At 47.8% G+C, this 26,522-nt stretch overlaps 3 protein-coding genes across 12 annotated transcripts in view; 2 read left to right on the top strand and 1 right to left on the bottom strand.

Moving 5' to 3' along the window:
* Positions 1-15,095, top strand: part of ninl (ninein-like) — a 20,915-nt gene extending 5,820 nt beyond the window's left edge. For 3 of the 8 annotated variants that reach the window (XM_062400663.1, XM_062400662.1, XM_062400665.1), the window contains 26 exons: positions 637-691; positions 934-1,004; positions 1,105-1,251; positions 2,157-2,333; positions 2,413-2,549; positions 2,667-2,807; positions 6,197-6,371; positions 6,470-6,580; positions 6,934-7,020; positions 7,632-7,776; positions 8,217-8,285; positions 8,370-8,485; positions 8,620-8,700; positions 8,961-9,100; positions 9,227-9,364; positions 9,946-11,349; positions 11,852-11,956; positions 12,222-12,291; positions 12,368-12,514; positions 12,694-12,810; positions 12,970-13,083; positions 13,159-13,305; positions 13,413-13,553; positions 13,659-13,772; positions 13,847-13,960; positions 14,201-15,095. In XM_062400663.1, the coding sequence (XP_062256647.1) occupies positions 637-691; positions 934-1,004; positions 1,105-1,251; positions 2,157-2,333; positions 2,413-2,549; positions 2,667-2,807; positions 6,197-6,371; positions 6,470-6,580; positions 6,934-7,020; positions 7,632-7,776; positions 8,217-8,285; positions 8,370-8,485; positions 8,620-8,700; positions 8,961-9,100; positions 9,227-9,364; positions 9,946-11,349; positions 11,852-11,956; positions 12,222-12,291; positions 12,368-12,514; positions 12,694-12,810; positions 12,970-13,083; positions 13,159-13,305; positions 13,413-13,553; positions 13,659-13,772; positions 13,847-13,960; positions 14,201-14,596 (4,659 nt within the window). In that variant the 3' untranslated portion in view covers positions 14,597-15,095. Of the gene's footprint in view, positions 1-636; positions 692-933; positions 1,005-1,104; positions 1,252-1,752; positions 1,996-2,156; positions 2,334-2,412; positions 2,550-2,666; positions 2,808-6,196; positions 6,372-6,469; positions 6,581-6,933; positions 7,021-7,631; positions 7,777-8,216; positions 8,286-8,369; positions 8,486-8,619; positions 8,701-8,960; positions 9,101-9,226; positions 9,365-9,945; positions 11,350-11,851; positions 11,957-12,221; positions 12,292-12,367; positions 12,515-12,693; positions 12,811-12,969; positions 13,084-13,158; positions 13,306-13,412; positions 13,554-13,658; positions 13,773-13,846; positions 13,961-14,200 lie in introns of those variants that run through there. The other 5 variants (XM_062400668.1, XM_062400664.1, XM_062400667.1 and 2 more) reach the window with 5 other exon arrangements.
* A 335-nt stretch (positions 15,096-15,430) lies between these two features.
* Positions 15,431-18,361, bottom strand: gins1 (GINS complex subunit 1 (Psf1 homolog)). Of its 2 annotated transcripts, XM_062400673.1 has the most exons (7): positions 18,116-18,361; positions 17,430-17,494; positions 16,467-16,565; positions 16,290-16,380; positions 16,030-16,146; positions 15,704-15,778; positions 15,431-15,610 (listed from the first exon to the last, which is right to left on the bottom strand). In XM_062400673.1, the coding sequence occupies exons 1-7, from the start codon at positions 18,188-18,190 to the stop codon at positions 15,542-15,544; spliced, it is 591 nt and encodes a 196-aa protein (XP_062256657.1). In that variant the 5' UTR covers positions 18,191-18,361; the 3' UTR covers positions 15,431-15,541. The 2 variants fall into 2 exon arrangements, with proteins under 2 accessions (XP_062256657.1, XP_062256656.1); XM_062400672.1 differs by having other exon boundaries at positions 15,431-15,778.
* abhd12 (abhydrolase domain containing 12, lysophospholipase) lies at positions 18,312-26,296 on the top strand. 2 transcript variants are annotated; one of them, XM_062400670.1, is made up of 14 exons: positions 18,312-18,449; positions 19,521-19,692; positions 22,042-22,163; positions 22,345-22,450; positions 22,583-22,702; positions 22,829-22,859; positions 23,189-23,234; positions 23,452-23,581; positions 23,686-23,723; positions 23,989-24,068; positions 24,148-24,230; positions 24,826-24,904; positions 25,056-25,183; positions 25,315-25,532. In XM_062400670.1, exons 2-14 carry the CDS (start codon positions 19,523-19,525, stop codon positions 25,373-25,375), a joined length of 1,194 nt encoding a protein of 397 aa, XP_062256654.1. In that variant the 5' UTR covers positions 18,312-18,449; positions 19,521-19,522; the 3' UTR covers positions 25,376-25,532. The 2 variants fall into 2 exon arrangements, with proteins under 2 accessions (XP_062256654.1, XP_062256655.1); XM_062400671.1 differs by lacking the exon at positions 18,312-18,449 and adding an exon at positions 25,539-26,296 and having other exon boundaries at positions 18,541-19,692; positions 25,315-25,402.
* The last annotated feature ends 226 nt before the right edge of the window (positions 26,297-26,522 follow it).

Genomic DNA, 26,522 nt, shown 5'->3' with positions numbered 1-26,522 from the left:
TGTTCACATTTCTGTTCAAGTTGTTTATGAAAATTCAGTTTCCTCCTTTTAATAAATAAATCTGTCTAAATAAATACGACCAGATTCAAACTGAAAGGTTCCTACAGAGCAGAGGGGCGGGGCTAACATGCTAAGCTCTCTAGCGTGACAACCAGGGTGTACACACACACACACACACACACACACACACACACACACACACACACACACACACACACACACACACAATAGGTTTAGGCTAGCAGAAGTAATGAGCGCTCAGGAATTCCTCCTGATCACTGTTTGGTCTGTTGGCATTACTGCACACACACACACACACACACACACACACACACACACACACACACACATACATACACACACAAACACACATTCCCTCTGCGATTTTCTCCCAGCATCCTCTTGTGTCACTCTTTCATAATTCTGCAGTTAGTTCAAACTAGTTTAACGGGCTGGTTAACACAGACACACACAGACACACACACTCTCTCTCTCTCTTTAACGGGCTGGTTAACACACACAGACACACACACACACACACTCTCTCTCTCTCTCTCTTTAACGGGCTGGTTAACACAGACACAGACACACACAGTTTCTATCAGGTTGTCATTGTCCTCCATGTTTTCTCTGCAGAGCCTGAAGTCTGATGAGGACGCAGGAAGTCAGAAGCCGGACTTTCAGTCTGAAGGTAACTTCTTCTTCACGTTCTTTATCTTTATGTCTGTTGGTTCTTCTCAGAACCTGAACTGTAAGAACCCTGTGTCTTTGGTTGAGGTTCTCTCTGTGGTTCTGAACAGAACGTCATTAAAAACCTCAGCAGGTCAACTCAAGGATAATCTGTGTTAATCTGCTGTGTCCAGTCTTTATGCTAAGAAATCATATTTAACAAATCAGTGGATTCAGTTTGGACTTTCTAAATGTCCTCTGCAGCTCCTCGGCAGGAGGAGGACGAGGGGCTGGACGATGGAGGCGGCGGCGGACATGTCTCGCTCAACACTGAGGTAAGACCCCGCCTACCCCAGGGTCAGTGTGGGGGAGTGGCTAAGTCAGCGAGCCTGTGAGTGCGGTGAAGTCCGAACAGTTTGACCTTTGACCCGACAGGAGCTGGACTCACTGCTCAGGAAGTTGGACGCCGGCCTGGAGGGAAGAGTCAGTGTCAGAGACTTCCAGAAGTTTCTTCGTGGCTCCGCCCCCATCTCCTGCTCCACCCCTGTACGAGCCACTGACCTGCAGAGGGCGCCACACAGGGTCAGACACAAAAACATACACACACACACACAGAACGACAATACTTCAGATAGAAGTCAAATCCCAGTTTGATTCACTGCAGTCGATCGTACGTCCTCAGATTCTGCTTCTCCTAGAATAACAGAACTGTGACAGTTAAAACACAAACTATTCACTGTGACTGATCAGTTCAAGCTCTGTTCCACATACTGCGGGTGGTTCTAGAGGCTGGTTGTCTTCAGAGTAGGGTCCCAGTGGTCACCAGTAAGAGGGTTGCTCGTTGAGGAGGCTCTCAGGAGTCTGACAGTTCTTCTGAAGACCAGCAGCTAAACGCCAACTGAGGAAATGTCTTTTGAAAGAACTTTATTTGATCAATACTCGTGAAGAACAGACGAGGATGTTCTCCTGGTGGAACCTCACTCACTCACACACTCTGTGCGTGTTTGATGCCAAACAGTAAAAAATAAAAGACTCACCTGCTGTTCATCTCAAACTGAGACTTGAATCTCTCTTTTCTGTGGCGCTCCTGAATGCAGCACCACCTCTCAACCTATTAGCAAAGCTCAATCAGCTGAGTCAGCAGGGTGCTGCAGGTTAGCAGACAGACAGGTAGACGTCATGTACTGCACCACAGGGTTGATGTCAGGATGTGGTTTGTTAACGTGGGTGAGGACAGACAGCAGGAGGACAGACAGGAGGACAGACAGCAGGACAGACAGGAGGACAGACAGCAGGACAGACAGGAGGACGTTCTGCTACACTCAGGTGAAGATGAATCAGAAATAAGAGTTCCTGATGTTGCTCTGGTTGTTTGAGCTCATGACGCTGAGTGAAACCAGGCTGATCCAGATTTAAGGTTCCACCTTCACAGATCTGCTGGTCAGAGCTGAGTGAACTCTGACCTCCGACCTCTGACCCTCATCTAGTCTCAGACGCTGTTAGAGGAGCGCTCGGCTCGCTCCACCTCGCCCTCCCTGCTGACAGCCACCGTGGGTCAGAGAGTCCTCAGCCGGCTGGACGACGGCTCAGGATGCACCAGCCCCGAGCGGGTCATCGTCCTCTGGACGGAGGAGGGCATCAGGAACAGCCGGGACATCCTGCAGGTGAGTGAGACCAAGACCAGGACCAGGACCGGGACCAGGACTGATCGGAACCAGATAACCTTTTCTATCATGTCCTCAGACTCTGGACTTCCCTCTGGAGGAGCGTCTCAGTCTGGCCGACCTGACTCTGGCCCTGGACAACGAGCTGCTGCTCAGCGGGAACGGCATCCAGCAGGCGGCGCTCATCTCCTACAAGAACGAGATCCAGCACCTGCAGTAGGTTCTCTGAACTCCGGGGTCACACATTACAACACTGAGGTTCTTAGGTTCTGACAGGTGAACCGGGTGTGCGTGTGTGTGTGTGTCTGTCTGTGTGTGTGTGTCTGTGTGTAGGGTGATGGCGGAGCAGGCCTGCAGGGAGCGGGACAAGGTGAGAGTGGACCTGGATCTGGCCGATCAGAGGAACCTGAAGCTGGTGAGGGAAGTGGACGAGCGTCACAGCAGCATGGAGACGCTGAACCAGAGCAGGATCAGGTGACGCCCCCTATTCAACCAGACCCTACACAACCAGACCCTACACAACCAGACCCTACACAACCAGACCCTACACAACCAGACCCTACACAACCAGACCCTACACAACCAGACCCTATACAACCAGACCCTATTCAACCAGACCCTACACAACCAGACCCTACACAACCAGACCCTATACAACCAGACCCTATACAACCAGACCCTACACACAACCAGACCCTACACAACCAGACCCTATTCAACCAGACCCTACACAACCAGACCCTATTCAACCAGACCCTATACAACCAGACCCTACACAACCAGACCCTACACAACCAGACCCTACACAACCAGACCCTATACAACCAGACCCTATACAACCAGACCCTACACAACCAGACCCTACACAACCAGACCCTACACAACCAGACCCTACACAACCAGACCCTACACAACCAGACCCTATACAACCAGACCCTACACAACCAGACCCTACACAACCAGACCCTATACAACCAGACCCTACACAACCAGACCCTATACAACCAGACCCTACACAACCAGACCCTACACAACCAGACCCTACACAACCAGACCCTACACAACCAGACCCTACACAACCAGACCCTACACAACCAGACCCTACACAACCAGACCCTACACAACCAGACCCTACACAACCAGACCCTACACAACCAGACCCTACACAACCAGACCCTACACAACCAGACCCTACACAACCAGACCCTACACAACCAGACCCTACACAACCAGACCCTACACAACCAGAAACCCTACACACAACCAGACCCTACACAACCAGACCCTACACAACCAGACCCTACACAACCAGACCCTACACAACCAGACCCTACACAACCAGACCCTACACAACCAGAAACCCTACACACAACCAGACCCTATACAACCAGACCCTACACAACCAGACCCTACACAACCAGACCCTACACAACCAGACCCTACACAACCAGACCCTACACGACCAGACCCTATACAACCAGACCCTACACAACCAGACCCTACACAACCAGACCCTACACAACCAGACCCTACACAACCAGACCCTATACAACCAGACCCTACACAACCAGACCCTACACAACCAGACCCTACACAACCAGACCCTACACAACCAGACCCTACACAACCAGACCCTACACAACCAGACCCTACACAACCAGACCCTACACAACCAGACCCTACACAACCAGACCCTACACAACCAGACCCTACACAACCAGACCCTACACAACCAGACCCTACACAACCAGACCCTACACAACCAGACCCTACACAACCAGACCCTACACAACCAGAAACCCTACACACAACCAGACCCTACACAACCAGACCCTACACAACCAGACCCTACACAACCAGACCCTACACAACCAGACCCTACACAACCAGACCCTACACAACCAGAAACCCTACACACAACCAGACCCTATACAACCAGACCCTACACAACCAGACCCTACACAACCAGACCCTACACAACCAGACCCTACACAACCAGACCCTACACAACCAGACCCTATACAACCAGACCCTACACAACCAGACCCTACACAACCAGACCCTACACAACCAGACCCTACACAACCAGACCCTATACAACCAGACCCTACACAACCAGACCCTACACAACCAGACCCTACACAACCAGACCCTACACAACCAGACCCTACACAACCAGACCCTATACAACCAGACCCTACACAACCAGACCCTACACAACCAGACCCTACACAACCAGACCCTACACACAACCAGACCCTATACAACCAGACCCTACACAACCAGACCCTACACAACCAGACCCTACACAACCAGACCCTATACAACCAGACCCTACACAACCAGACCCTACACAACCAGACCCTACACAACCAGACCCTACACAACCAGACCCTACACAACCAGACCCTACACAACCAGACCCTACACAACCAGACCCTACACAACCAGACCCTACACAACCAGACCCTACACAACCAGACCCTACACAACCAGACCCTACACAACCAGACCCTACACAACCAGACCCTACACAACCAGACCCTACACAACCAGACCCTACACAACCAGACCCTATACAACCAGACCCTACACAACCAGACCCTACACAACCAGACCCTATTCAACCAGACCCTACACAACCAGAAACCCTACACAACCAGACGCTATACAACCAGACCCTACACAACCAGACCCTACACAACCAGACCCTATTCAACCAGACCCTACACAACCAGAAACCCTACACAACCAGACCCTACACAACCAGACCCTATACAACCAGACCCTACACAACCAGACCCTACACAACCAGACCCTATACAACCAGACCCTACTTAACCAGACCCTATACAACCAGACCCTATACAACCAGACCCTACACAACCAGACCCTACACAACCAGACCCTATTTAACCAGACCCTACACAACCAGACCCTACACAACCAGACCCTATACAACCAGACCCTATACAACCAGACCCTACACAACCAGACCCTACACAACCAGACCCTACACAACCAGAAACCCTACACAACCAGACCCTATACAACCAGACCCTACACAACCAGACCCTATACAACCAGACCCCATTCAACCAGACCCTACACAACCAGACCCTACACAACCAGACCCTACACAACCAGAAACCCTACACAACCAGACCCTATACAACCAGACCCTACACAACCAGACCCTACACAACCAGACCCTATTCAACCAGACCCTACACAACCAGACCCTACACAACCAGACCCTACACAACCAGACCCTACACAACCAGACCCTATTCAACCAGACCCTACACAACCAGAAACCCTACACACAACCAGACCCTATACAACCAGACCCTACACAACCAGAAACCCTACACAACCAGACCCTACACAACCAGACCCTATACAACCAGACCCTACACAACCAGACCCTACACAACCAGACCCTATACAACCAGACCCTACACAACCAGACCCTATACAACCAGACCCTACACAACCAGACCCTACACAACCAGACCCTACACAACCAGAAACCCTACACAACCAGACCCTACACAACCAGACCCTATACAACCAGACCCTTTACAACCAGACTCTACACAACCAGACCCTATACAACCAGACCCTACACAACCAGACCCTATACAACCAGACCCTATACAACCAGACCCTACACAACCAGACCCTACACAACCAGACCCTACACAACCAGACCCTATTCAACCAGACCCTACACAACCAGACCCTACACAACCAGACCCTACACAACCAGACCCTATAAGTGTAAACGTGATCAACACAACGTGAGGTCGTAGCTGCATTTCGCGTCCACCTGTGTTGACGAGCTTGTCTCTGATTGGCAGGGACCTGGAGCTGGACTTCCGTGATAGGCTGGCAGTTCTGCGCACGCAGTCGGAGCAGGAGAGCGAGGCTCTGCTGCAGCAGGTGGAGCGTGAGCGCAGTGTCCAGCAGGGGGAGCTGCAGCTGCTCAGAGTGCAGGAGACGCAGCTGCAGGAGGAGCTGTGCAGCGCCGCACAGGTAAACATGGTCAGCCCGGTCCTTTATATATTCAGATAATGTGTTGTGTTGATGTTTCATGTTGTGTTGATGTTTCATGTTGTGTTGTTGTTGTTCAGGAGAACAGTCGTCTGGAGGATGAACTCATTGTCGTGAAGATGAAACTGACTGAAGCTGAAAACTCTGTCAACAAACTGCAGAGAGACATGAAGCAGCTGCTGCACGACAAGGTAACACAACACAACACAACTCCTGACAACCGGTGCACAGTACCCTACACGTTCCCATGTATCAGTTAAATCCTCAGGTTTATGTAAAACACCTCACTGTGTAAACCAGTTAGAACCAGTCTACAGACACACACACAAAGACACACACACACACACAGACACACACACACACACAGACACACACAGTGGTGTAAGGTGACTCGTGTCCTTGCAGCTGATGAATCTTTGATGGAAGTTTCCTCTGGGACTTCGTTCCTCTTCTCTTGACTTTTTATTTTCCAGTTCCAACAGAGGCTTTTGCTGATTGATTGATTGACAGCTGCTGTGAACCAATGACATGTCTTGTTTGACAGATGGGGGGTTTGGACCCGGCGGGCGCTGGTCTGAGTCACGAGGAGCGTTTCCGTGAAGTGGTCAAAGAGTACGAGCTGCAGTTCAGGGTAAGAGAGAGAGAGACCTCCACTGAATCAGTGCAGACGATGTGAATGTGACGATAACTGAAGGTCAGACATGTTATGAAATCAGTTTTATTTTGAAAGAATCTCAGTGAACTTCCTTCAAGTGGGACGTGAATCCCAGATTTAACGTGTCTGTGTTTGTGCACCTGAACGCATCGTGTCGGTTAACCAGAGAATCCAGGTGAGAACCTGAGCTCCTCTTCATCGCTCCTTCTTCTCCTCTTCATCGCTCATTCTTCTCCTCTTCATCGCTCCTTCTTCTCCTCTTCATCGCTCGTTCTTCTCCTCTTCTCTAAAACCTTCACATCTGGTTTTGAATCCTCGTCACATCTGTCCAGCTTCTCACACGATGACACGTCTTCATGTTGGTTCAAACTTGACCTTTGACCTTCAGAGTCAGACTAACAGGATGTGATCAGGTGTCTCATACTTTAAACTGCGGCTGCTGAAGCAACGACAACAATGGTTTCCAGGGAAGCAGAGGGTTTGTATTCATGTGTGTGTGTGTGTGTGTGTGTGTGTGTGTGTGTGTGTGTGTGTGTGTGTGTGTGTGTGTGTGTGTGTTTGTGTGTGTGTGTGTGTGATGCATTCAGGAGCTGCGGGACAGGAATGATGAGTTGAGCTCGGAGCTGGAGCTGCTGAAGAGTCAGAGGAGCAACAGGAAGTCCAGAAGAGACGATGATGATGCTGCGTTGAGCTGGACTGAACAACACTCTGTCAGCACCGAGTCCGACTCTGGTAACACACACACACACATACACACACACACACACACACACTCCGCTCAAGTATTGAATCCTCTGTGCTATATTCCTTTAATTAGCTGAACCTTGAGTAAATCTTCAACCTGCAGGAAACAGATTTCAAAATAAGATAACGAGCAGATGTTTCAAAATAAAGCTCATGTAACTCAATAAACTGGATTTCAGTTCCTGTGGAGCCGGTCGGAGCCGCTCAGGGACACGCCCACACACACTCTCACACACTCTCACACACACACACACACACACATTCATTGTGTTATTCAGGTTTCTGTGTTTAAGTCTCATCATGTCTCACAGTGAGTCTCTGTTCCTCTCACACCTGTGTTGACCTGTGTTGACCTGTGTTGACCTGTGTTGTGTTAACTTGTTGTGTCACAGTCGACAGTGTTTGTGTGTTTGTTTGTGTTTGTGCAGACGACTCGGACATGAAGCGTCACTCGTCTCCTTTGGAGAAGAAGAAAATTCAGCTGGATGATAAGAGTGGTGAGAAACACACACACACACAAACACACACACACAGACACAGTACAGCATTGTAAATACTGCCCCCCCCCCCCCCCCTCTCAGGACTGGACAGTGTCTCTGGTCCTGTCGTCAGTATCCAGACTGAACTGGCTCTGGAGCAGCTGAAACAGAAACACAACCAGGAGCTGCAGCAGTTGCACATCCAGCTCGACACACAGGTAACGCAACAGCAAGACAATAGTAACACAACATCAACAGAATCAACACAATGCCATAACGACATCATCACTATATTTAACATTGATAGATTTATGAGGATTTGAATTCATGTTATAATAATTAAAACCTTCAGGTGAATTACTACGAGCGAAGTCTGGAGCTGATGAGACAGAGTATGGAGGTCGAGCGTAAAGACATCTCTCAGGCCTTCAAGGTAAAACATGTTTTTATTAAATATGATAAATGATATAAAACACGTCAGCCTGTTGTTATTCTGTATATATTTAATCTATGTGGCTTCCAGCTCCACTTCCATGTTTTAAGTTTAAAGAATATCAAAGATAGACCCTGCATATTGATTTTATTCTTTGACGTTTTTATTTTGTTGTTTACATTCTTATGATCTTCTGTCTGTGAGAACCGCCTCATGTGGACGATAAAGAAATGCTTCAAAAATATGTTCTCGTACGTCAGCTTGAGATCAGTGAGCTGGAGGAGCACAAGGCTCGGGCGGAGGCACAGGTGAAGCAGCTGAAGGAGGCTGTGGACAAAGTGCAGACTCCACACGGAGGAGGAGGAGGAGGAGGAGGGTGGAGCAGCGAGCAGGAGCGAAGGTGAAGAAGAGCAACTGCAGATTCATCATAACGTCAAGTTCTCAAGTTCTCAAGTTCTCAGCGACTTTAGAACAAAGACATTTCGATAAGTGAAATTCTTAAGAAGAGTTTTGTCTTTTTTCCCAGGGTGCAGTGGGAGCGTGCAGAGCTGGAGCAGAACTTCGCCAGAGAGATCGGTCACCTGGTCCAGAGGCTGAGTGCCGAGAAGGATGAGCTGGAGGCGGAGCTGAAGCTGAAGCTGGACCAGGAAGTGATGGTGGTGAGGTGCGTTCACGAGCGTTGGACAAATGTGTGTCTGAGGATACGAGGTCACAGTAAATTAACTTTCACACGTTCCTGCCTCTTAATAATATTTTGATTCAGATTTTTCGTGATTGTCGAGTCACATTCATGTTTCCACAGCAGCTGCACTGAACAAATGTTTGAATTTCAGGAGCTTCTTTGTGACTAAATCTAAAAAGTGTTTAAAAAAACTATCTTTTGAGGGGGGAAGTGAATATTTTGAGAAAAGAAGAATTCAGTTTAAATTTACAAGAAAAACTCAGAAATTATTCTGAGATTAGAGTCATCAATCAACCTTTTCACTCCCGACGCTGATGTTCATAATAACTGATTAGTGTCTAATCTGATCAGATCCTCCACCTTTTATTAAGCAAGTTTTTATGGCTCCCAGAAAACTTTGTTTTTTTTAACAATCCAGAATAACTTCTGTTTCGTATATTTATAGTTGTTTGATTCATGGTTTAAATTCGACATATTACTGGATCTGTCTTAAAGTCATGAATTAAGAAATCATCATCATCATCTGCGACGACTAATAGAATCAAACAACGTGGTCTGAGCAGGGAGGAGTCTGAGCAGCAGCTCTGTCAGATGAAGCTGCAGCACGCCGAGGGGCAGCGCCGCCTCCTCCACCAGCTCCACAGGGAGCGCCAGAGGCTGCAGGAGCAGAGAGCATTCTGGGAGAAGCGTCTGGAGGAGGAGCAAGCCACGATCTGTGGCCGGTTTTCCTCGGAGAAGAAATGCATGAAGGAGGAGCACGAGGAGGCGGTCCGTCAGCTGAGGGAGGAGGTGCTCTGTTTACAAGAAGCCGTTCAGAACGCAGACCTGCGGATCGGCCAATCAGAGGCCAGATTGACGGAGTTCAGAGAGCGCTGTGGTCAGTTAGAGGACGATGTGGATGCCTCTGGTGGGCGGTGCTCTGAGCTGGAGGCCAGGCTGGAGGAGGCCTGCACTCAGCTGGAGGACAGCATCACCTTTCTGGAGTCTCATGAGGTGGTAAGTAGACGTCTGGCGGCGGAGAAGTGCTCGGTGGAGGAGGAGCTTCAGCAGGCGAGGACCAGAGAGGAGCAGCTCCTGGGTCAGATGACTCAGCTGAAGGAGGAGCTGGGAAACGTCCAGGCTGCGTCCGCCAGCATCCTGCAGGAGCAGGAGCTGGTGGCAGACAACTGCAGCCGCCTCTCCAACACCTTCGTCCAGCTGCAGACTCAGCTCCGAGCCCGGGACCAGGCCATCGCCACCTTAAGATCTGAGCTGGAGAACCTGCAGGACGCCATGAGGACCAAAGCCACTGAGCTGGACCTGTTAAAGACGGACCGGGCCCGGCTGATTCAGGACCTGAAGGAGCAGGCGATGGCGGTGGACAACCTGCAGCTGCAGCTGGACGGAGTCTCGGCGGAGCTGGACCGGAAGAGGAGCTTCGAGCAGCAGCTGCAGGAAGTTCTTGTGAAGGAACAGACCAGAACCTCGCTGCTCCAGTCCAGGCTGGACGAGGAGAAGCAGGAGGTCTGTCGTCTGAGCCAGGAGAACAGTAGCTACACCCTGCTGGCTGACCAGCTCTCCACACAGATCGTAGAGATGGAAGAGGAGATCTCCACCCTCAGAGACCACCTCCGAGACCTCAGCCTCCAGCTCAACGAGACCGCAGACCTGGTCCTGGACCTGAGGAGGCAGCTCAACTCAAGGACCAGTAAGGTGGATCAGCTCCGGGCCGAGGTAGCAGAGAGCGCTGGTCTCTTACGTCACGTCAAGTCGTCATATGAGAGGCAGAGCAGCAATGTTCAGCTTGAGGCCAAAGACGGAGAGCTGGTCCAGGTCCAGCAGCTGCTGCCGGCCCTGCAGGACTCTCAGGACCAGCTGAGGACTTCAGAGGACGAGTTTGAGGAGGAGAAGAGGAAGATGAGGCAGCAGCTGATGGAGCTGGAGCAGCTGGTCCTGGCTCTGGAGGAGGTGACGGAGAGTCCTCACAGGTTTGTGGAGCATGAGACCGAGTCACCTTCAGAGGTCTGAGTGACGACTAACTTCTGTCTGCTGACGACTAATCCCATCCGTCATCTGAGACTCTGGTCCTCAGGTAGACCTGAATGAAATCACCCACGATGCACTGCTGCAGGCTGAATCTGCAGTCTGATTGGCTCCATGTGGAATGCTCTAACTCTTCACCTCTAACCGAAACATCTAAACGCATGAGACCGTTCATCACTCAATCACATGTTCTGCTCACTGGAGACGAGGATTTCATTGTTTTGGTAGAAAGTAGAAATCGAAGGATTCGGTCTGTTTCAATCAAGTGAAACAAACGGAGAGAACAAATATAAAGTTTCAGTTTGTTCACTTTGTTAGAATCACACCGAACCTTCAGCAACCTGATCTGAACATTTACACTGATCCCATCATAACTCAATAACCTTCAGCAGAGAATGGTTTTCCTCCCTGAGCATGTGTTTCTGATTCATGTTGTGCTGGATGCAGGACTCAGCTGGAGGAGCTCCGATCAGAGAAGGCTGCTCTGCAGGAGCGACTGAGCGTCCTGCAGCAGGAGGTCCAGAACCTGGAGGACGACGTCGCCCAGAAGAGGTGAGGAGCCGCTGTCACAGCTAGGATGAAGGGATGAGAGGATGAGAGGATGAGAGGAGAGGAACGTCTCATTCAACAGGATGAAAATAGAAAGAAGTGGATCACAGAGGGAAACAGATGAATCACGATGACACGTTTATAACGATCTTGTGGTTTTGACAGAAAAACTCTCAAAACATAAAAATCTGAATTTTTTTCATTTCTGTGGTTGAATCAAAAAAATGAAATGAATCAGGTGAAACTCAGAAGCTTCTTGTTCCGTCAGGAGGAAACTGGACGAGATGGAAGGAGAACAGGAGAGGAGCAGAGAAGAGGAGGAGAGGCTGCACAGAGAGGTGAGGCCGTCCTGCCCACGTGCCATCGAGCAACACCATGAAGCATAACCAACCCTGTGACATCTGGTCTCTGCAGAACTCTAAATACAGGAAGGAGGTTCTGGACCTGAGCAGCAGGAACCTGCAGCTGAGCGCCCGTCTCCACGGAGACCAGGAGGCGGCCCGGATGCTGGAGGAGCGCCTGGCAACCGTCTCCAAGGAGGAGGAGGAGGGGCGAGCGACGGTGAGTGAGGAGCAGCTGGTTCCACATCTGGTCGGAGGAGTCTGGAGATCTGAAGGTGAAATCGTGTGACTCGGACCAGAGAAGCTCTCATCGAATCAAACATGGAGACCGGCAGCAGCTGGTCAGGGGGCGGGTCATCCTGTCGGTGTCTCTCCTCTCATTGGCTGATTGTGATGCAGGTGCGGCGGCTGCAGGAAGCAGCAACGCAGCAGGAGAGAGAGAAGCTTCAGCAACAGACGTCCTGGACGCAGGAGCGACACCTGCTGGACAAAGAGCTGAACTCCTGCAAGGACAAGGTGAGGGGGGGGGGCAGATATCAATAGCTCCTCCCACTGACTCTACCACCAGTAGCTTAGTGGCTGCGGAGACTTTGCTGAGCCGTGTCGGTGTTTTCTGTTTTAGTGATGACGTGTGGTTGAAAGCTCGGACTCAAACCACTTCCTGTTTCTCCTCAGCTAGGTGGTCTGTCGGAGCTGGAGGCGGAGCTCAGCGCTGTGACTCTGAAGCTTCATTGGTCTGAGGAGGACAAGGTCAAACTGCTGATGGACGCAGACGACCGCAGCCACAAGGTCACATCCACTCAAATCAAAGAACCAATCACAGAGAGGCGTCGCTGTCTGACCCCGCCTCTGCTCTCTCCTCAGGTGGAGAAGCTGCAGCAGTCGCTTGTCACTCTGGAGTCGGAGGCGGAGCTGCTTCGCTCTCAGCTCCACGCCGTTAGCCGAGAGAAGCTTGGCCACGCCCAGGAAGTAACTGACCTGCAGAGGGCGCTGGAAGACGCTCGCAACAAGGTCAGAAATAAAACAGGAAATGACATCAGATACAGTTTGAGATAATGACATAATCAACCACTCTCCTCCTCTTCTACTTCTCGTCTGCGCCCCCTGCTGGTGCTCAGGTGGAGGACTTGGAGACGAGCATCAGGAAGTTGATGATGGAGAAGGAGGAGCTGTGTCGGTCTCTGGAGGAGCAAGCCTGCGTCGCTCTACAGGAGGAGTCGCACAGACAGAGCGTCCAGAAGCAGGAGCTCCAACACAAGGTACCTCACCCCTCACCCCCCACCCCCTCACCCCCGTGGTCGTCTGACTCATGTTCACGTGGCTCTTGTGGTTATCGCCTATTGACGGAGCCGTGTTGTTCTCAGCTGACGGAGCTGCAGCTCCAGAGTGCAGACGTTCACAAACTGACGCAGGAGAAGCAGAAGCTGAAGAACAAAGTGAGCGAGCTGGAGATGGCCAGGATGCAGGCGGAGAACCAGGTGAGAACCTCAACATCGACTCATCGTCTGAGCTTGACCTCATGACACCGTCAGGTTAAAGCTCCGTGTTGTAGCAGGTGGAGCAGCTGCAGGTGAGACTGCTGGAGGAGCGGAGGAGGAGTCAGCAGCTGGAGGAGACGCTGAAGCTTCAGGCTCAGCAGAGCAGCTCTCAGATCAGCGTCAAGCAGGTAAACACCACAGCGCCCCCCTGAGGCTGAGGAGTGTAACACAGTAGCAGCTCCTGAGTCAGAGCTCAGTCCGAGTGCCTGATGGACGTTTCATCATGTCTATGTTTTATCAGGAACATTTGGAACATCTGTTAATGTCAGCAGGCTAATGCTAATCACTCACACTCGGCTCAGGTGTCTGATCCAGGATCTGTTCACACTGAAACCAGATTAACCATCAACGGTTGCTGTTGTGTTCAGGACCAGTACGAGAAGGCAGTGGCCTCGTTGCAGCAGAGGACTGAGGATCTGGAGCTGAAGCTGAAGGCCGTCCGCTCGGTTCTGCAGGAGAAAGTCCAGGAGGTCAAAGAGCAGGTCTGTCTTCAATCAGGTCCTCATGTCATTGGAACATCAAAAGCACTGGGGAGACTTTTGGCCTCACTCTGTCGTTTGTGTCGTCTGCAGAGGGCGAAGAACGCCAAGTCCAGCGAGCTGCTGAAGGACGTGTACGTGGAGAACTCTCAGCTGATGAAGCTGCTGCAGGTCACCGAGCAGCGGCAGAAGACAGCAGAGAAGAACAACTTCCTGTTGAAGGAGAAGGTCGGGGCGCTCAACAGGCTGCTGAGAGAGATCGTCCCCCTGTCGCTCGCTACGTAGCCCCCGCAGGCTCAGTGACCAATCAGCAGCTGGTCTGAGATCAGCTTCACTAAAGCAGCCAGGGGCCGTTAGCCTAGCTTAGCACAAATACTGGGGGCAGTTGGAAACTGTTAGCACCAAGTCAGGAAGTAATGGAAAAGCTCTTAAATCTGTTACCGATGAATCAGAAGTACGTGACTTTGAAATCTGACAATCTTACAAATTGAATCTTTACCACGAGAGAAATGTCAAACAAATTGTCACGGTTTGTAATTTCTTAAAGCTTTTCTTAGAAAATTCCGACTTGATTTTCTCAAATTCATTTTCTTACATCCCGACTTTTTGTGTGAAGTTGACTTTTACAATAGATTAGAAATTCATATGTGAGATGTCGACCAAAGACTGAAGCACCAGAGTATTTTTTTAATGTCAGTTTGTTTGACGTGTGAACATGTGACTCACACGTTTCCTGTTTGCCTCATGTGACACAGCAGGGGAAATAATAAAGATTTTCACTTTATCAAGTTGCCATTATTTAGTTTTATTCAGTTTCCTGCTTGATCAGAGCTGTGTGTGTGTGTGTGTGTGTGTGTGTGTGTGTGTGTGTGTGTGTGTGTGTGTGTGTGTGTGTGTGTGTGTGTGTGTGTGTGTGTGTGTGTGTGTGTGTGTGTGTGTGTGTGTGTGTGTGTGTGTGTGTGTGTGTGATAGAGTAAGTTGATGGTTGAGATGGTGAGTGTCCTGTCAATGTGTCCTCACCACCATAGAGACGTGTGTGTGTGTCATTGTTATCACTGTGTCATTGTGTGGACGTGTTTTCACACCAGGCGTCAGATTGTCGTTGTCATGACAAACTGATGAGACGTTTAGAAGTGATTTTATTTTTCTGAAGACAAACGTGACATCATCATCTGACGCTGCACTCTGGTGATGACGAGCAGATGTTCCAGCTACTTAGCTCCGCCTCCTTTAGGACACAACGTGCTCCAGGACGCCCTGACGAATCAGCTGCTCACATTTCCACCTCGGCAGGAAGTGCTGAGGACACAGAGACAGACGGTGACGTGAGGACTTCCTGTAAACCTGCTGCACTTTGACCTTTGTAGAATCCCAGTGAGAGTGACCGCTGACCTGACTGTTCTTCTTCAGCAGAATCACGGTCCCGTCATCGATTTCAAACTCTCCATGGTCCTTTAAACACCTCACCTGCAAACACACGTGTCACCGGGCTGACGTCACACTTATTGTCCAGTGAGGGAAACTGGTTTTGAGTACAATCAACACAACACAACACAACACACAGGTCTGTGACGTGGCCGGCCGATGGTTTCAGAATCAGTGTGTGTGTGTGATGAGGGTTTCAGTTTGGTGGGGACAGAACATGTAGAAACATCTGGAGCAGTGCAGCTGGAGGCGGAGCTTCCAGATGTGATGTCAGAGCTCTCACAGCGCCTCACCTCGATGTAAAGACTCTTCGGAGGCTTCATGTCCTGCGTGATGTCCAGACCTTCTCCTCCGCCCAGAGAACGCATGAACGACGCCAGAGACTTCTTATAGTGACTGAACCACTGCAGCTGCGGCAGGAACAGGAAACAGAGGATTTCAATGAATTCACATAGAAGCTGACTCAGCAACAAAACACTGGATCCTACATTTCCCACAATGCTCAGCAGACGTCACCAAGAAGATGACCCTGCACCAATCCTCTAACGCTCACCTCCTCTGCGCACATGTGGAATCGAATGTTAGCGGGCAGGACGCTGCCGTACTCCCAGCGCAGCGCTCGGATCCTCAGCAGGCGGTCGTAGCTGAGGGGGCGGAGTCAGAGGACATCAGAGTTCAAACAGGTGTCTGAACTCAGGTGTGTGTGTGTGTGTCAGGTGTGTGTGTTTACAGGTAGGCAGTGACACAGCGCTGGTTCCTCAGCAGGCAGCAGTGACGCAGTTTGATTGACGGGATGAGTTCAGCTCGACCTTCAGATTTTGCCTCGTTCCTGAAACAGGAAACAGACGAGTCAGTCAGGCCCCTCCCCCTCTTCATTTGATTATCAATATCAATAACATCGTTTTTTCCACTGATTGATCGAAGCTCTTTGTAAAATCAGAGAGAAAGAGGAACGACACTTTAGACTGGTTCAGTTTGAATTTTGAAATGAAGTTATTAATCAATTATGTAAATAGTTGCAGATAAATGTTTTGTTGATCAGTCGACTTGTTTTAGTTCTTATAATTAATAAAGTTTTATTTGAAGTAGACGTGTCTGAAGTTTTGTGTTTTCTTCCACAATCAACTGAGTTTTAGTCGAATCAAATGTCTTTAAAAGTTTTAACCGTTTTTCTACTAAAATCAGGAAAATATTATGAATATAATATAACTGATGTCATGAAGTTGAGCTGTTGCCTCTTTGATATTTATGACTTTTCTGTGGTTCTGCTCCAATTGATATTACAACAGTGAAAAAGTTTAAAGGGTCAGTGTGTAGGACTTAGTGACATCTAGTGGTGAAGTGTCATGTTGCAGCTGATCACCCCCCCCCCCTCCCCCCTTCATGACATGTAAGATAACCTGTGGTAGCTACTGTAGAAAACGTGGCTGCCTCCGAAGAGAGGAGCCGCTCCTGATGTAAATATAAAGTATTTAAATATAAAGTATAAAAATATAAAGTCTCATTCTAGATTAAACTCTAGTGAAAACATCACAAGGATTATTTTTCATTCTACCAAAAGAACCTTTCAGCTGAGTCTTACACACTGGTTCTTTAAAGAAACGTTTTCAGAAACTTGTAACTATACTTGATTAACTTGTAAATTATTATTAACATATGAATATGATTCATTTGATTTAATGTAAAGTCTCACACGTCGCTCTGGTTCTGTTCGTACAGACACTCCATCTCCTGTAGAACCTGCCGCAGCCCATCCTCCTGAGAACCACACAGAACCACACACAACAAACAGAACCACAAAACAAACAGAACCAAAAACACACAGAATCACACACAACAAACAAAGCCACACAACAAACCAAACCACACAACACACAGAACCACAAAACAAACAGAACCACACACAATAAACAAAGCCATACAACAAACAGAACCACACACCACACAGAACCACACAAACGCAAACAACAAACAAAGCCACACAACACACAGAACCACACAAACACACAGAAACACAAAACAAACAGAACCACAGAAACACACAGAACAAACAGAACCACACAGAAACACAAACACACAGAGCCAAACAAACACACACAGAATTCAAATGATTAGAATCATCACATTAAATGAACAAAGTGACGTCACAGCTCAGTGAGAATATGAATCGTTGAATCTGATCTTATCAAAGATCTTCTTCGGTTTCTCTGCTGGAGAAGTTGGTCGTCATATGACCTTGAAGCCGAACAGTAGAACATGTGATGAACTTTGTGAATATGTATCCAGATTATTTCCGGGAGGAGCAGATTCCTGAGCAGAAACACTTGAATGTGGAATGTGAAAGGTTCCGGGGGGGGGGGGGGCTCGGTGCAGACTCACGCTGAAGGCCGGGAGCTGGCCGTCGTGGACCCGCTGCAGGTCTCGGATCAGCTCCGTGGACTTCTCACAAAACATCGTGAAGGTTCCACACGAGGATCAAAGAAAAGATCAAAGAAAGAATCGACTTCACTCCACTTCGGCTCCCTGACGTCCAGGCTGCGGCGCGGGAAAAGTGCTCTCTGTTATCGTCACGTGACCGGAAGACGTGAAACTCCGGAAGCTGCTAAGGCATAAACTTCATCCGGACGAACCGTCACCGCGGAGCGAGTAAAAGTGAAGCGGCCTCAGAGATGCAGTGAAGCGGCCTCAGAGATGCAGTGAAGCGGCCTCACGGGTCAGATTTGATTCGTTACATTAAAAAACATTTACTTTATTAAACCACCGGAACTGTTTAACCCGCGGTTACTTCCGCTTAGCAAACAGCGGCTAATAACAAACCGGTTAAACAGCCCCGAGAGGCGGCAGAGAGAGGCCGGGAGAGGCCGGGCTGAGCCCCGGGACACACCCGGTGCCGACCCGGTGTGTCCTTGTAAAAGTCGTTATCATGTTTTACTGTTTTGACGTTAGGTTTAGTAAACATCGCTTCTCGGTGAAGCCACACTGCTAACTTCAATGATGACTCGTTCACGGTCTACGGAAAACAAGCTCCGATAAACAAACTTAATATTTACTTATTATCGATTAAAGTGACTCAGAATAAAGGAATTGCTGATTGTATTTGTTCCATCGCAGTAAACCAGATATATGGGTGTTAAGAACAGATTGACTCTGATTCAAATCAAATCTAACCTGAACTGCACAGTAGAAATACTTTACTATGAGTAGAGAATCCCCATCAACTAAGTTAGCTCATGTTTGAAAGGAACGAGACTGACGTATAGTACAGGTGACGATAAAGAGACGTTGTATAGTTTTTAGTAGCTCTGTGATGGTGCTGTCTCTGCAGCTTGAACACAATAATTCAGTAACATGTGTGTAGTGTGATCAGGTACACTGAGGTGTCAGTCAGTGTCTCTCTGTGAGAGATGCATGGTGTTGTTGCTGTAACTAAACAAGACAGTTGGTGAATTCATGTTAAATACATTAATGTTAATGACTAATCTCACGATCTGTACGTGAATGAATCGAGCACCTGCTCTTATTGAAACTTTTCTATAAAGCTGTTTTGTTTTGGTTGTCGTTATTCCGACACTTCCCAGAGGCCGTGGAGGCATCACGGTGAGACCATGTGCTCGGGTTCTTGGCCTGTGATTGGCTGCGGATCAGCTGCTCTCTGCGGGTCTCAGCTGGAGGATCAGCGGGGACTCGCTCCGGCCTCAATCCGCTCTCAGCGCCCCGTCTGCCGCAGGACCTCGGCCTCCGTCCCGCTCGGTTCTCTGTCGTTAACCCTCGGTTCTCTCTCCAGTGATGAGGAAGCGGACCCACTCGCTGACTGCGGAGAAGGACCGCAGACCCACCGGCTCTGTGCTGGACAGCGACCCGGACCTGAAGCAGCGTCCCGGCAGCAGGGCAGCGGGGCCCGGGGACCGGCAGGGCCCGGAGGACGAGCAGGGGATCATGGGTAAACCGTTCAGGAGGTGAGACCGGAACCGTTCACACGTGACAACTGATGTAAACCGGTTCAGATCGAATCCCCTGAGGACTGAAGTGGAAACAGACTCGAGACCATTCACTGATTTCTGAGGTTTACTGCGGATCAGGAAATAAACCTAAAGTATGAGGACACAGAAGTCAAAATTATGATAAGTAAACAATACTGAAGATATCTTGTACTTTATTACAGAAGTAATTGAAAGATACTTTAGATTAAATAAATAAATTAAAGATTATTCGGGATAGCTCATCTTTTTATATAATGTCAAGAAGTAACAATAAGAATATATTGAATGTAAGAAATAATAAAACGACATGAAAAAATAATCAAATTAAAACAAACAATGAATTAAGATTTATTATTATCTCATTAAATGATCAAAACAACCTGAAAGAGAAGCTGCAGCTTTTACATCTTCTGATTCAGACTGATGGACAGGTTCCATTGAGACTGACAGAGACTCACACACACAGACACACACACACACACAGACACACTTAGTGACAGGAAGTGTTACCAACGCTTTGTGTTCACTGCTGCTAGTCGAGTCATGTGACTGATGAGAACCAATCAGGAGGAGAACGTCTTCACATCGTTTCTGTTCAAACTCAGATTCTCTAACTTAAACCAGCTGTTACCATAGCAACAGTCATGACGTTACATCTGAAGCTTTCATCCGAAGCGACGCACAATCAGAACACACTCAGAACAACAAGAACAATCATCAAGAAAGCCAAACAACAGAGTGTCATAGATAAAAAAAATCTATATGTAAAGCGTGCAGAGCTGCAGTGGACGTGCCACGTGTCCCGGGAGCTCGATTCCTCTCCTCACATGAGACTTGATGGAGGCTGATGTTTCTGACACACTCTGCGACACAGTGGAAAGTGTTCAGCTCGTTTTCAATCAAATCTGTCACCTTACAAACACGAACACCCAGTTTGTTAAAACATGCGACAGAAGATAATCATGTTTTTAAATAAATATCTGTAGCTTCGTCTTCGTCGTTTTAATCTTGTGATGTGTTCCCTGATAAAAACTGGTTCAAGTTACTGATGTGAAGAACAAACACCAGATTCAACCACCTGGTTTTAACGCTTCTGGATTTTTCAAGTTTAATAAAAAAACAATTGCAGCTTCAACAGAGAAACTGCAGAATGTTCCTTTACAGTTACTGAAATAAATTGAAGTTTTCGTGTGAAGAGACAGGAAGTGATGTCAGAGTTCAGCTCGTTTCCACTTTGTGCTCAGTCACATGATCGGTGTCAGATCATGGGTTCGACCCCCTCGTCCTCTCGTCTTCCTCAAACTGAAAGAAGAAGTCCACTCTGTGCGTCCCTGACCTCAGGTGACCCCAGCAGAAGTACAGAACTCAAACTAACTCTTTATTATAACGTTCATGGTCAAGGTATAAAATATCAAAATCTATTTGTCATAAGATATGTTGATAACAAATTTGAGGAATCATTGACGAGACATTTTTCATATAAACATTAGTTTCTGCTCCATTTATCTTCTTATGACCCGTGGATCTAAACTCATGTTTCCTGTGTCGGGGGAACCAGGATGTAGATGTTCCTCAGGATCCATGAAGCTCTGGTGCTCGTCTCTCAGGAGCTGAACCGACGCTCAGTCCTCGTGAGCCTCAAACTGCTGAGTCAGTTTCTCTCAATGTGAAGATAAATCACCAGCTGAAGATAGAATCTGAAGATAAGATTGATTATTTATTAGTTCATCTGTGAATTATCAGAAGAATCATTGAAAATTATCATTACCTGAATACTGCAGCTTCCTGCAACACACACACACAGACACACACAGACAGACACACCCACACACACACACACACACACACACACACCAACCCCCCACCTCTCTGCTGCGGCTTCACCTCCGTGTGACCTTGAGGTTTCAACACTCAGCTAATAATACGGCAGACTCACTCACACACACACACACACACACAGACCCACACACAAACTCACTCACTCACACACAGACCCACACACAGACTCACTCACTCACTCACACACACACAGACTCACTCACACACACACAGGACTTTCATGCATTTACAGAGGACCTACTCTAACCTACTGCTTTTCTAACACTAATAATAATAATATTAATAATAATGATACAGTAATACACATAGGGAGTGTGTGTGTGGAGGAGCTGGACTCTCGGTTTCTACTGAATCATTCACATCCTCTCAGCTGCAGGATCCTGTAACACAAGAGTTCTCCGATGACCCCGTTGTGTTTCAACACACAAACCAGAGACACAGTGCAAGTGATGTGTTGTTGTTGTTATTGTTGTTGTGTGTCCTCAGGCTGAGTCTCCTGGGGAAGATGCAGAGAATCATGTTGTGGCTTCTTCTCGTCTACATCTCCATCCCCTTCATCATCAAACTGTGTCCGTCCATCCAGGCCAAACTCGTCTTCCTCAACTTCGGTGAGTGTTTGATTTCATACGTGTCAGAGTCGTGTTGGAGAAATTCAATCTCTGAACACAATGTCAAACAGGAAGTGGGCCGTGATTGACATGCCGACAGGGAGTGTAACAGAAGTGTCTAATGCAGTTGTCAGCAGTCATGTGACCTCTGCCCCCCCCCCCCCCTCCCTCCTCCCCCCAGTGAGAATACCGTTGTTCATCGACCTGAAGCGACCTCTGGACCAGGGTCTGAACCACACACACAACTTCTACCTGGAGCCTGAGGCTGGACTCAGGATCGGAGTCTGGTAACAGACACACACAGACACACACAGACATGTTAACAGACACACACAGACACGTTAACAGACACACACAGACACGTTAACAGGCGAGATGACTCGAGGTGAGCTGTGATTGGCTGGTAACTTGTGTTCCAGGCACACGGTTCCCGCCCACATGTGGAGAGACGCTCAGGGGAAAGACGCCGATTGGTACGACTCCATGTTTAGCTCCGCCCACCCTGTCATTCTCTATCTCCATGGCAACTCAGGAACAAGGTAACCCCCCCCCAGCATTCAGCTTTTATTGTGTTGTCACTTCCTGTGTGTTACTGTTACTTGTTTTGTTCTTCATGTTTCTAACTGGAGACTTTGACCTTTGACCTTTCTGTTATTTGTCTGTAGAGGAGGAGACCACAGAGTCCAGCTGTACAAGGTACACACACACACACACACACACACACACACTTGTCACTGTAGCTTTGTGTTACTTCACATCGACATGTCTTGGTTTTAAAACTCAGCACTGTTGCTATGGTTACACCTGACGTCCATACTACTTTTTTTAAGGCTGCGGTCGGCTTTTATTTTTAAACTTCTGTGGTTGTGTTTTATTTTGAAACTTCTGTGGTTGTGTTTTATTTTGAAATGCGTGGTTGTGTTTTATTTTGAAATGTGTGGTTGTGATTATTATAACCAGGAACACATGAGTTGTTGTTGAAAACAGTTGTTTGTATTTAAGCCTCCTGTCCTGTCTTCCTTTAGGTCCTCAGTTCATTGGGCTACCATGTAGTCACGTTTGATTACAGAGGTGAGACACAACACAACAACAACACAACAAGAAGCTGCCGACGACACAATACTGACTGTGTGTGTGTGTGTGTGTGTGTGTGTGTGTGTGTGTGTGTGTGTGTGTGTGTGTGTGTGTGTGTGTGTGTGTGTGTGTGTGTGTGTGTGTGTGTGTGTGTGTGTGTGTGTGTGTGTGTGTGTGTGTGTGTGTGTGTGTGTGTGTGTGTGTGTGTGTGTAGGCTGGGGCGACTCAGACGGGTCTCCATCAGAGGACTGGATGACGTCAGACGCTCTTTTCATCTACGACCGACTGAAACAACGACTCGATAAAACATCGCTGTATATCTGGGGACACTCTCTGGGGACAGGGTAACACACAGACACACACTATTACACTCACCTACAAACACACATTACATAATCACAATCACACAATTCTGATAAAATCTGATCATTTGATATATATCTTTCAGAGTTGCCACCAACCTAGTCAGACGACTGTGTGACAGAGGTAAAACACACACACAGACACACACACACACACACACACTGTGTTTCTGTCAGAACTTTCTAGAAAACTTTCGTTCTCTTTTTCCTTCATGTTCCTGTTTTCTTAGCGAACACAACGGACACTACACAAACTAGACTTGAACTCTTCTGTGGACTCACTGTCACTGCTTTTATTCTACACAACTGTATTTAGTATATAAATATAAATTTCTTGTAGAGTTTTAAATCACATTAAAATTCCCTAACCCTAACCCATGTTATTTCAGGAAATCCTCCCGACGCTCTGATCTTAGAATCTCCGTTCACCAACATCAGAGAGGAGGCCAAGAGCCACCCGTTCTCCATGGTAACACACACAGACACACAACACATGCAACACACACACACGCACACACAGGTGTGTATTTGACGTGTGTGCTTCTCAGGTGTACAGATACCTGCCTGGATTTGATTGGTTCTTCCTGGACACCATCACAGTGAATAACATCCGCTTCGCCAGCGATGAAAAGTACGTGACCTTTGACCTCTGAGCTTTAGTTCACTGGAACTTGTTCAGAACCTGAAAAACTTTCAGGAACAATTTCAAAGTTGAATCTTTCAGGAGAAACTTTCTTCATGAACTTCAGGATCTTTGGTTTCTAACCCTTTGACCCGAAGCTTCTCTTCACATCATCAAGATTAGAACACAAAGTTCTAGTTTGTAAGAATTAACAAAGTCTTCTCAGAGCGGCCTCTGGTGGTCATCAGAGGAACTTCCACAGCTTGTAGTCGCAGTGCCCCCGCTGTTTGTCAGTGTTACTGCAGCCTGATTGTGTGTCTGCAGTGTTTGTCAGTGTTACTGCAGCCTGATTGTGTGTCTGCAGTGTTTGGCAGTGTTACTACAGCCTGATTGTGTGTCTGCAGTGTTTGTCATTGTTACTGCAGCCTGATTGTGTGTCTGCAGTGTTTGTCAGTGTTACTGCAGCCTGATTGTGTGTCTGCAGTGTTTGGCAGTGTTACTGCAGCCTGATTGTGTGTCTGCAGTGTTTGTCAGTGTTACTGCAGCCTGATTGTGTGTCTGCAGTGTTTGTCAGTGTTACTACAGCCTGATTGTGTGTCCGCAGTGTGAATCACGTTTCCTGTCCAGTGTTGATCCTCCACGCTGAGGACGACTCGGTGGTTCCCTTCCATCTCGGAAAAAAGGTACAAATAGTATTTAATAATCACATTGAAGAGTCAATTCATTTATGATTTATAGATTGTTCAGTTCTTCTTCTTCTTCTTCTTCTTCTTCTTCTTCTTCTTCTTCTTCTTCTTCTTCTTCTTCTTCTTCTTCTTCTCCTCCTCCTTGCAGCTGTACAACATGGCGGTTCAATCTAAAAGTCTCAGAGGACACAAAGTTCACTTTGTTCCGTTTCCGTCGTCTCTGAAATATAAACACAAGTTTATCTACAGGAGCCCAGAGCTGCCACACATCCTGAGGTACAGCACCACACAACACTCTACACAACACCGCACAACACTCTACACAACACCGCACAACAGTGACTTTCTGGACATCCTCTACGATTTGTGGTTGTTGTCGGAGCCTCACTCTCTGTCCTGGTTTCCAGTGATTTCCTGGGACCAGCTGGTTCGTGGCCCAGTGAGAAGACGCCGGACGAGTCAGCCTGAAGCTCCTCTTCTCTCTTCTCTTCTTCTCTCTTCTCTTCTTCTTCTCTTCTCTTCTCTTCTTCTTCTCTTTCCTCTTCTTCTCTTCTTCTCTTCTTCTCTTTCCTCTTCTTCTCTACTCTCCTTATCTTCTTCTCTCCTCTCCTCTTCTCTCTTCTCTTCTTCTTCTCTTCTCTTCTTCTTCTCTTCTCTTCTTCTTCTCTTTCCTCTTCTTCTCTTCTTCTCTTCTTCTCTACTCTCCTTATCTTCTTCTCTCCTTCTCTTCTTCTTCTTCTCTTTCCTCGTCTTCTCTTCTCTCCTTCTCTTCTTCTCTTCTTCTCTCTCTTCTATTCTCTCTTCTCTTCTTCTTCTCTCTTCTCTTCTCTCTTCTTCTCTTTCCTCTTCTTCTCTACTCTCCTTCTCTTCTTCTCTCTCTTCTATTCTCTCTTCTTCTTCTCTCTCTTCTATTCTCTCTTCTCTTCTTCTTCTCTCTTCTTCTCTCTCCTCTTCTTCTCTTCTTCTATTCTCTCTTCTCTTCTTCTTCTCTTTCCTCTTCTTCTCTTCTTCTATTCTCTCTTCTCTTCTCTCTCTTCTATTCTCTCTTCTTCTTCTCTTCCTCTTCTCTCTCTCTTCTCTTCTTCTCTCACATCAGTGGTTGTGAACTGAACAAACACACGATTCCTCTTCTGTGGTCATTCCTCACGCACCAACATGGAGTCACGTTGATTTCACGTCAGCGAGGAAACATCTGCTTTTATCTTTTTGAGATTTCATCATCGTAGCCTGAAACAAGACGGAGCTCGATTCTTTACAATCTGTGATTTTAGTTTCCTCTCATCTTATTTCTGGTTTAACTTTTCAACATCTGACCACGTCTTGTTTTTAAAACTCTCTTCTCAGCCTGTTATGACTTGAATTATCGATTAAATATTCCTTGTTGATGTCGCTGTCTGGTTTTATTTGTGGTTTTTCTGAGAAACAGAACTTAATGAAAACTGATCGGATCAACGTTAAGAGAACAGTGATTCTGAATGAACACCATTACCCATAAGACACCTGTGAGGCAGTTCGTTTCTGTAGTTTCCAGTTTGACGTGTAACAGTTAGAATTTCCACCATTTGTTATGAAAATGGTTTTAAATCAAAAATATTAGCTCAAGAGAATCTGAGTT

Source organism: Platichthys flesus, chromosome 12 (genome assembly GCF_949316205.1).
Source record: "Platichthys flesus chromosome 12, fPlaFle2.1, whole genome shotgun sequence".
Lineage (NCBI taxonomy): Eukaryota > Metazoa > Chordata > Actinopteri > Pleuronectiformes > Pleuronectidae > Platichthys > Platichthys flesus.
Note: the sequence above shows the minus strand (reverse complement) of the source record. Positions and strands in the feature narration are given on the sequence as shown.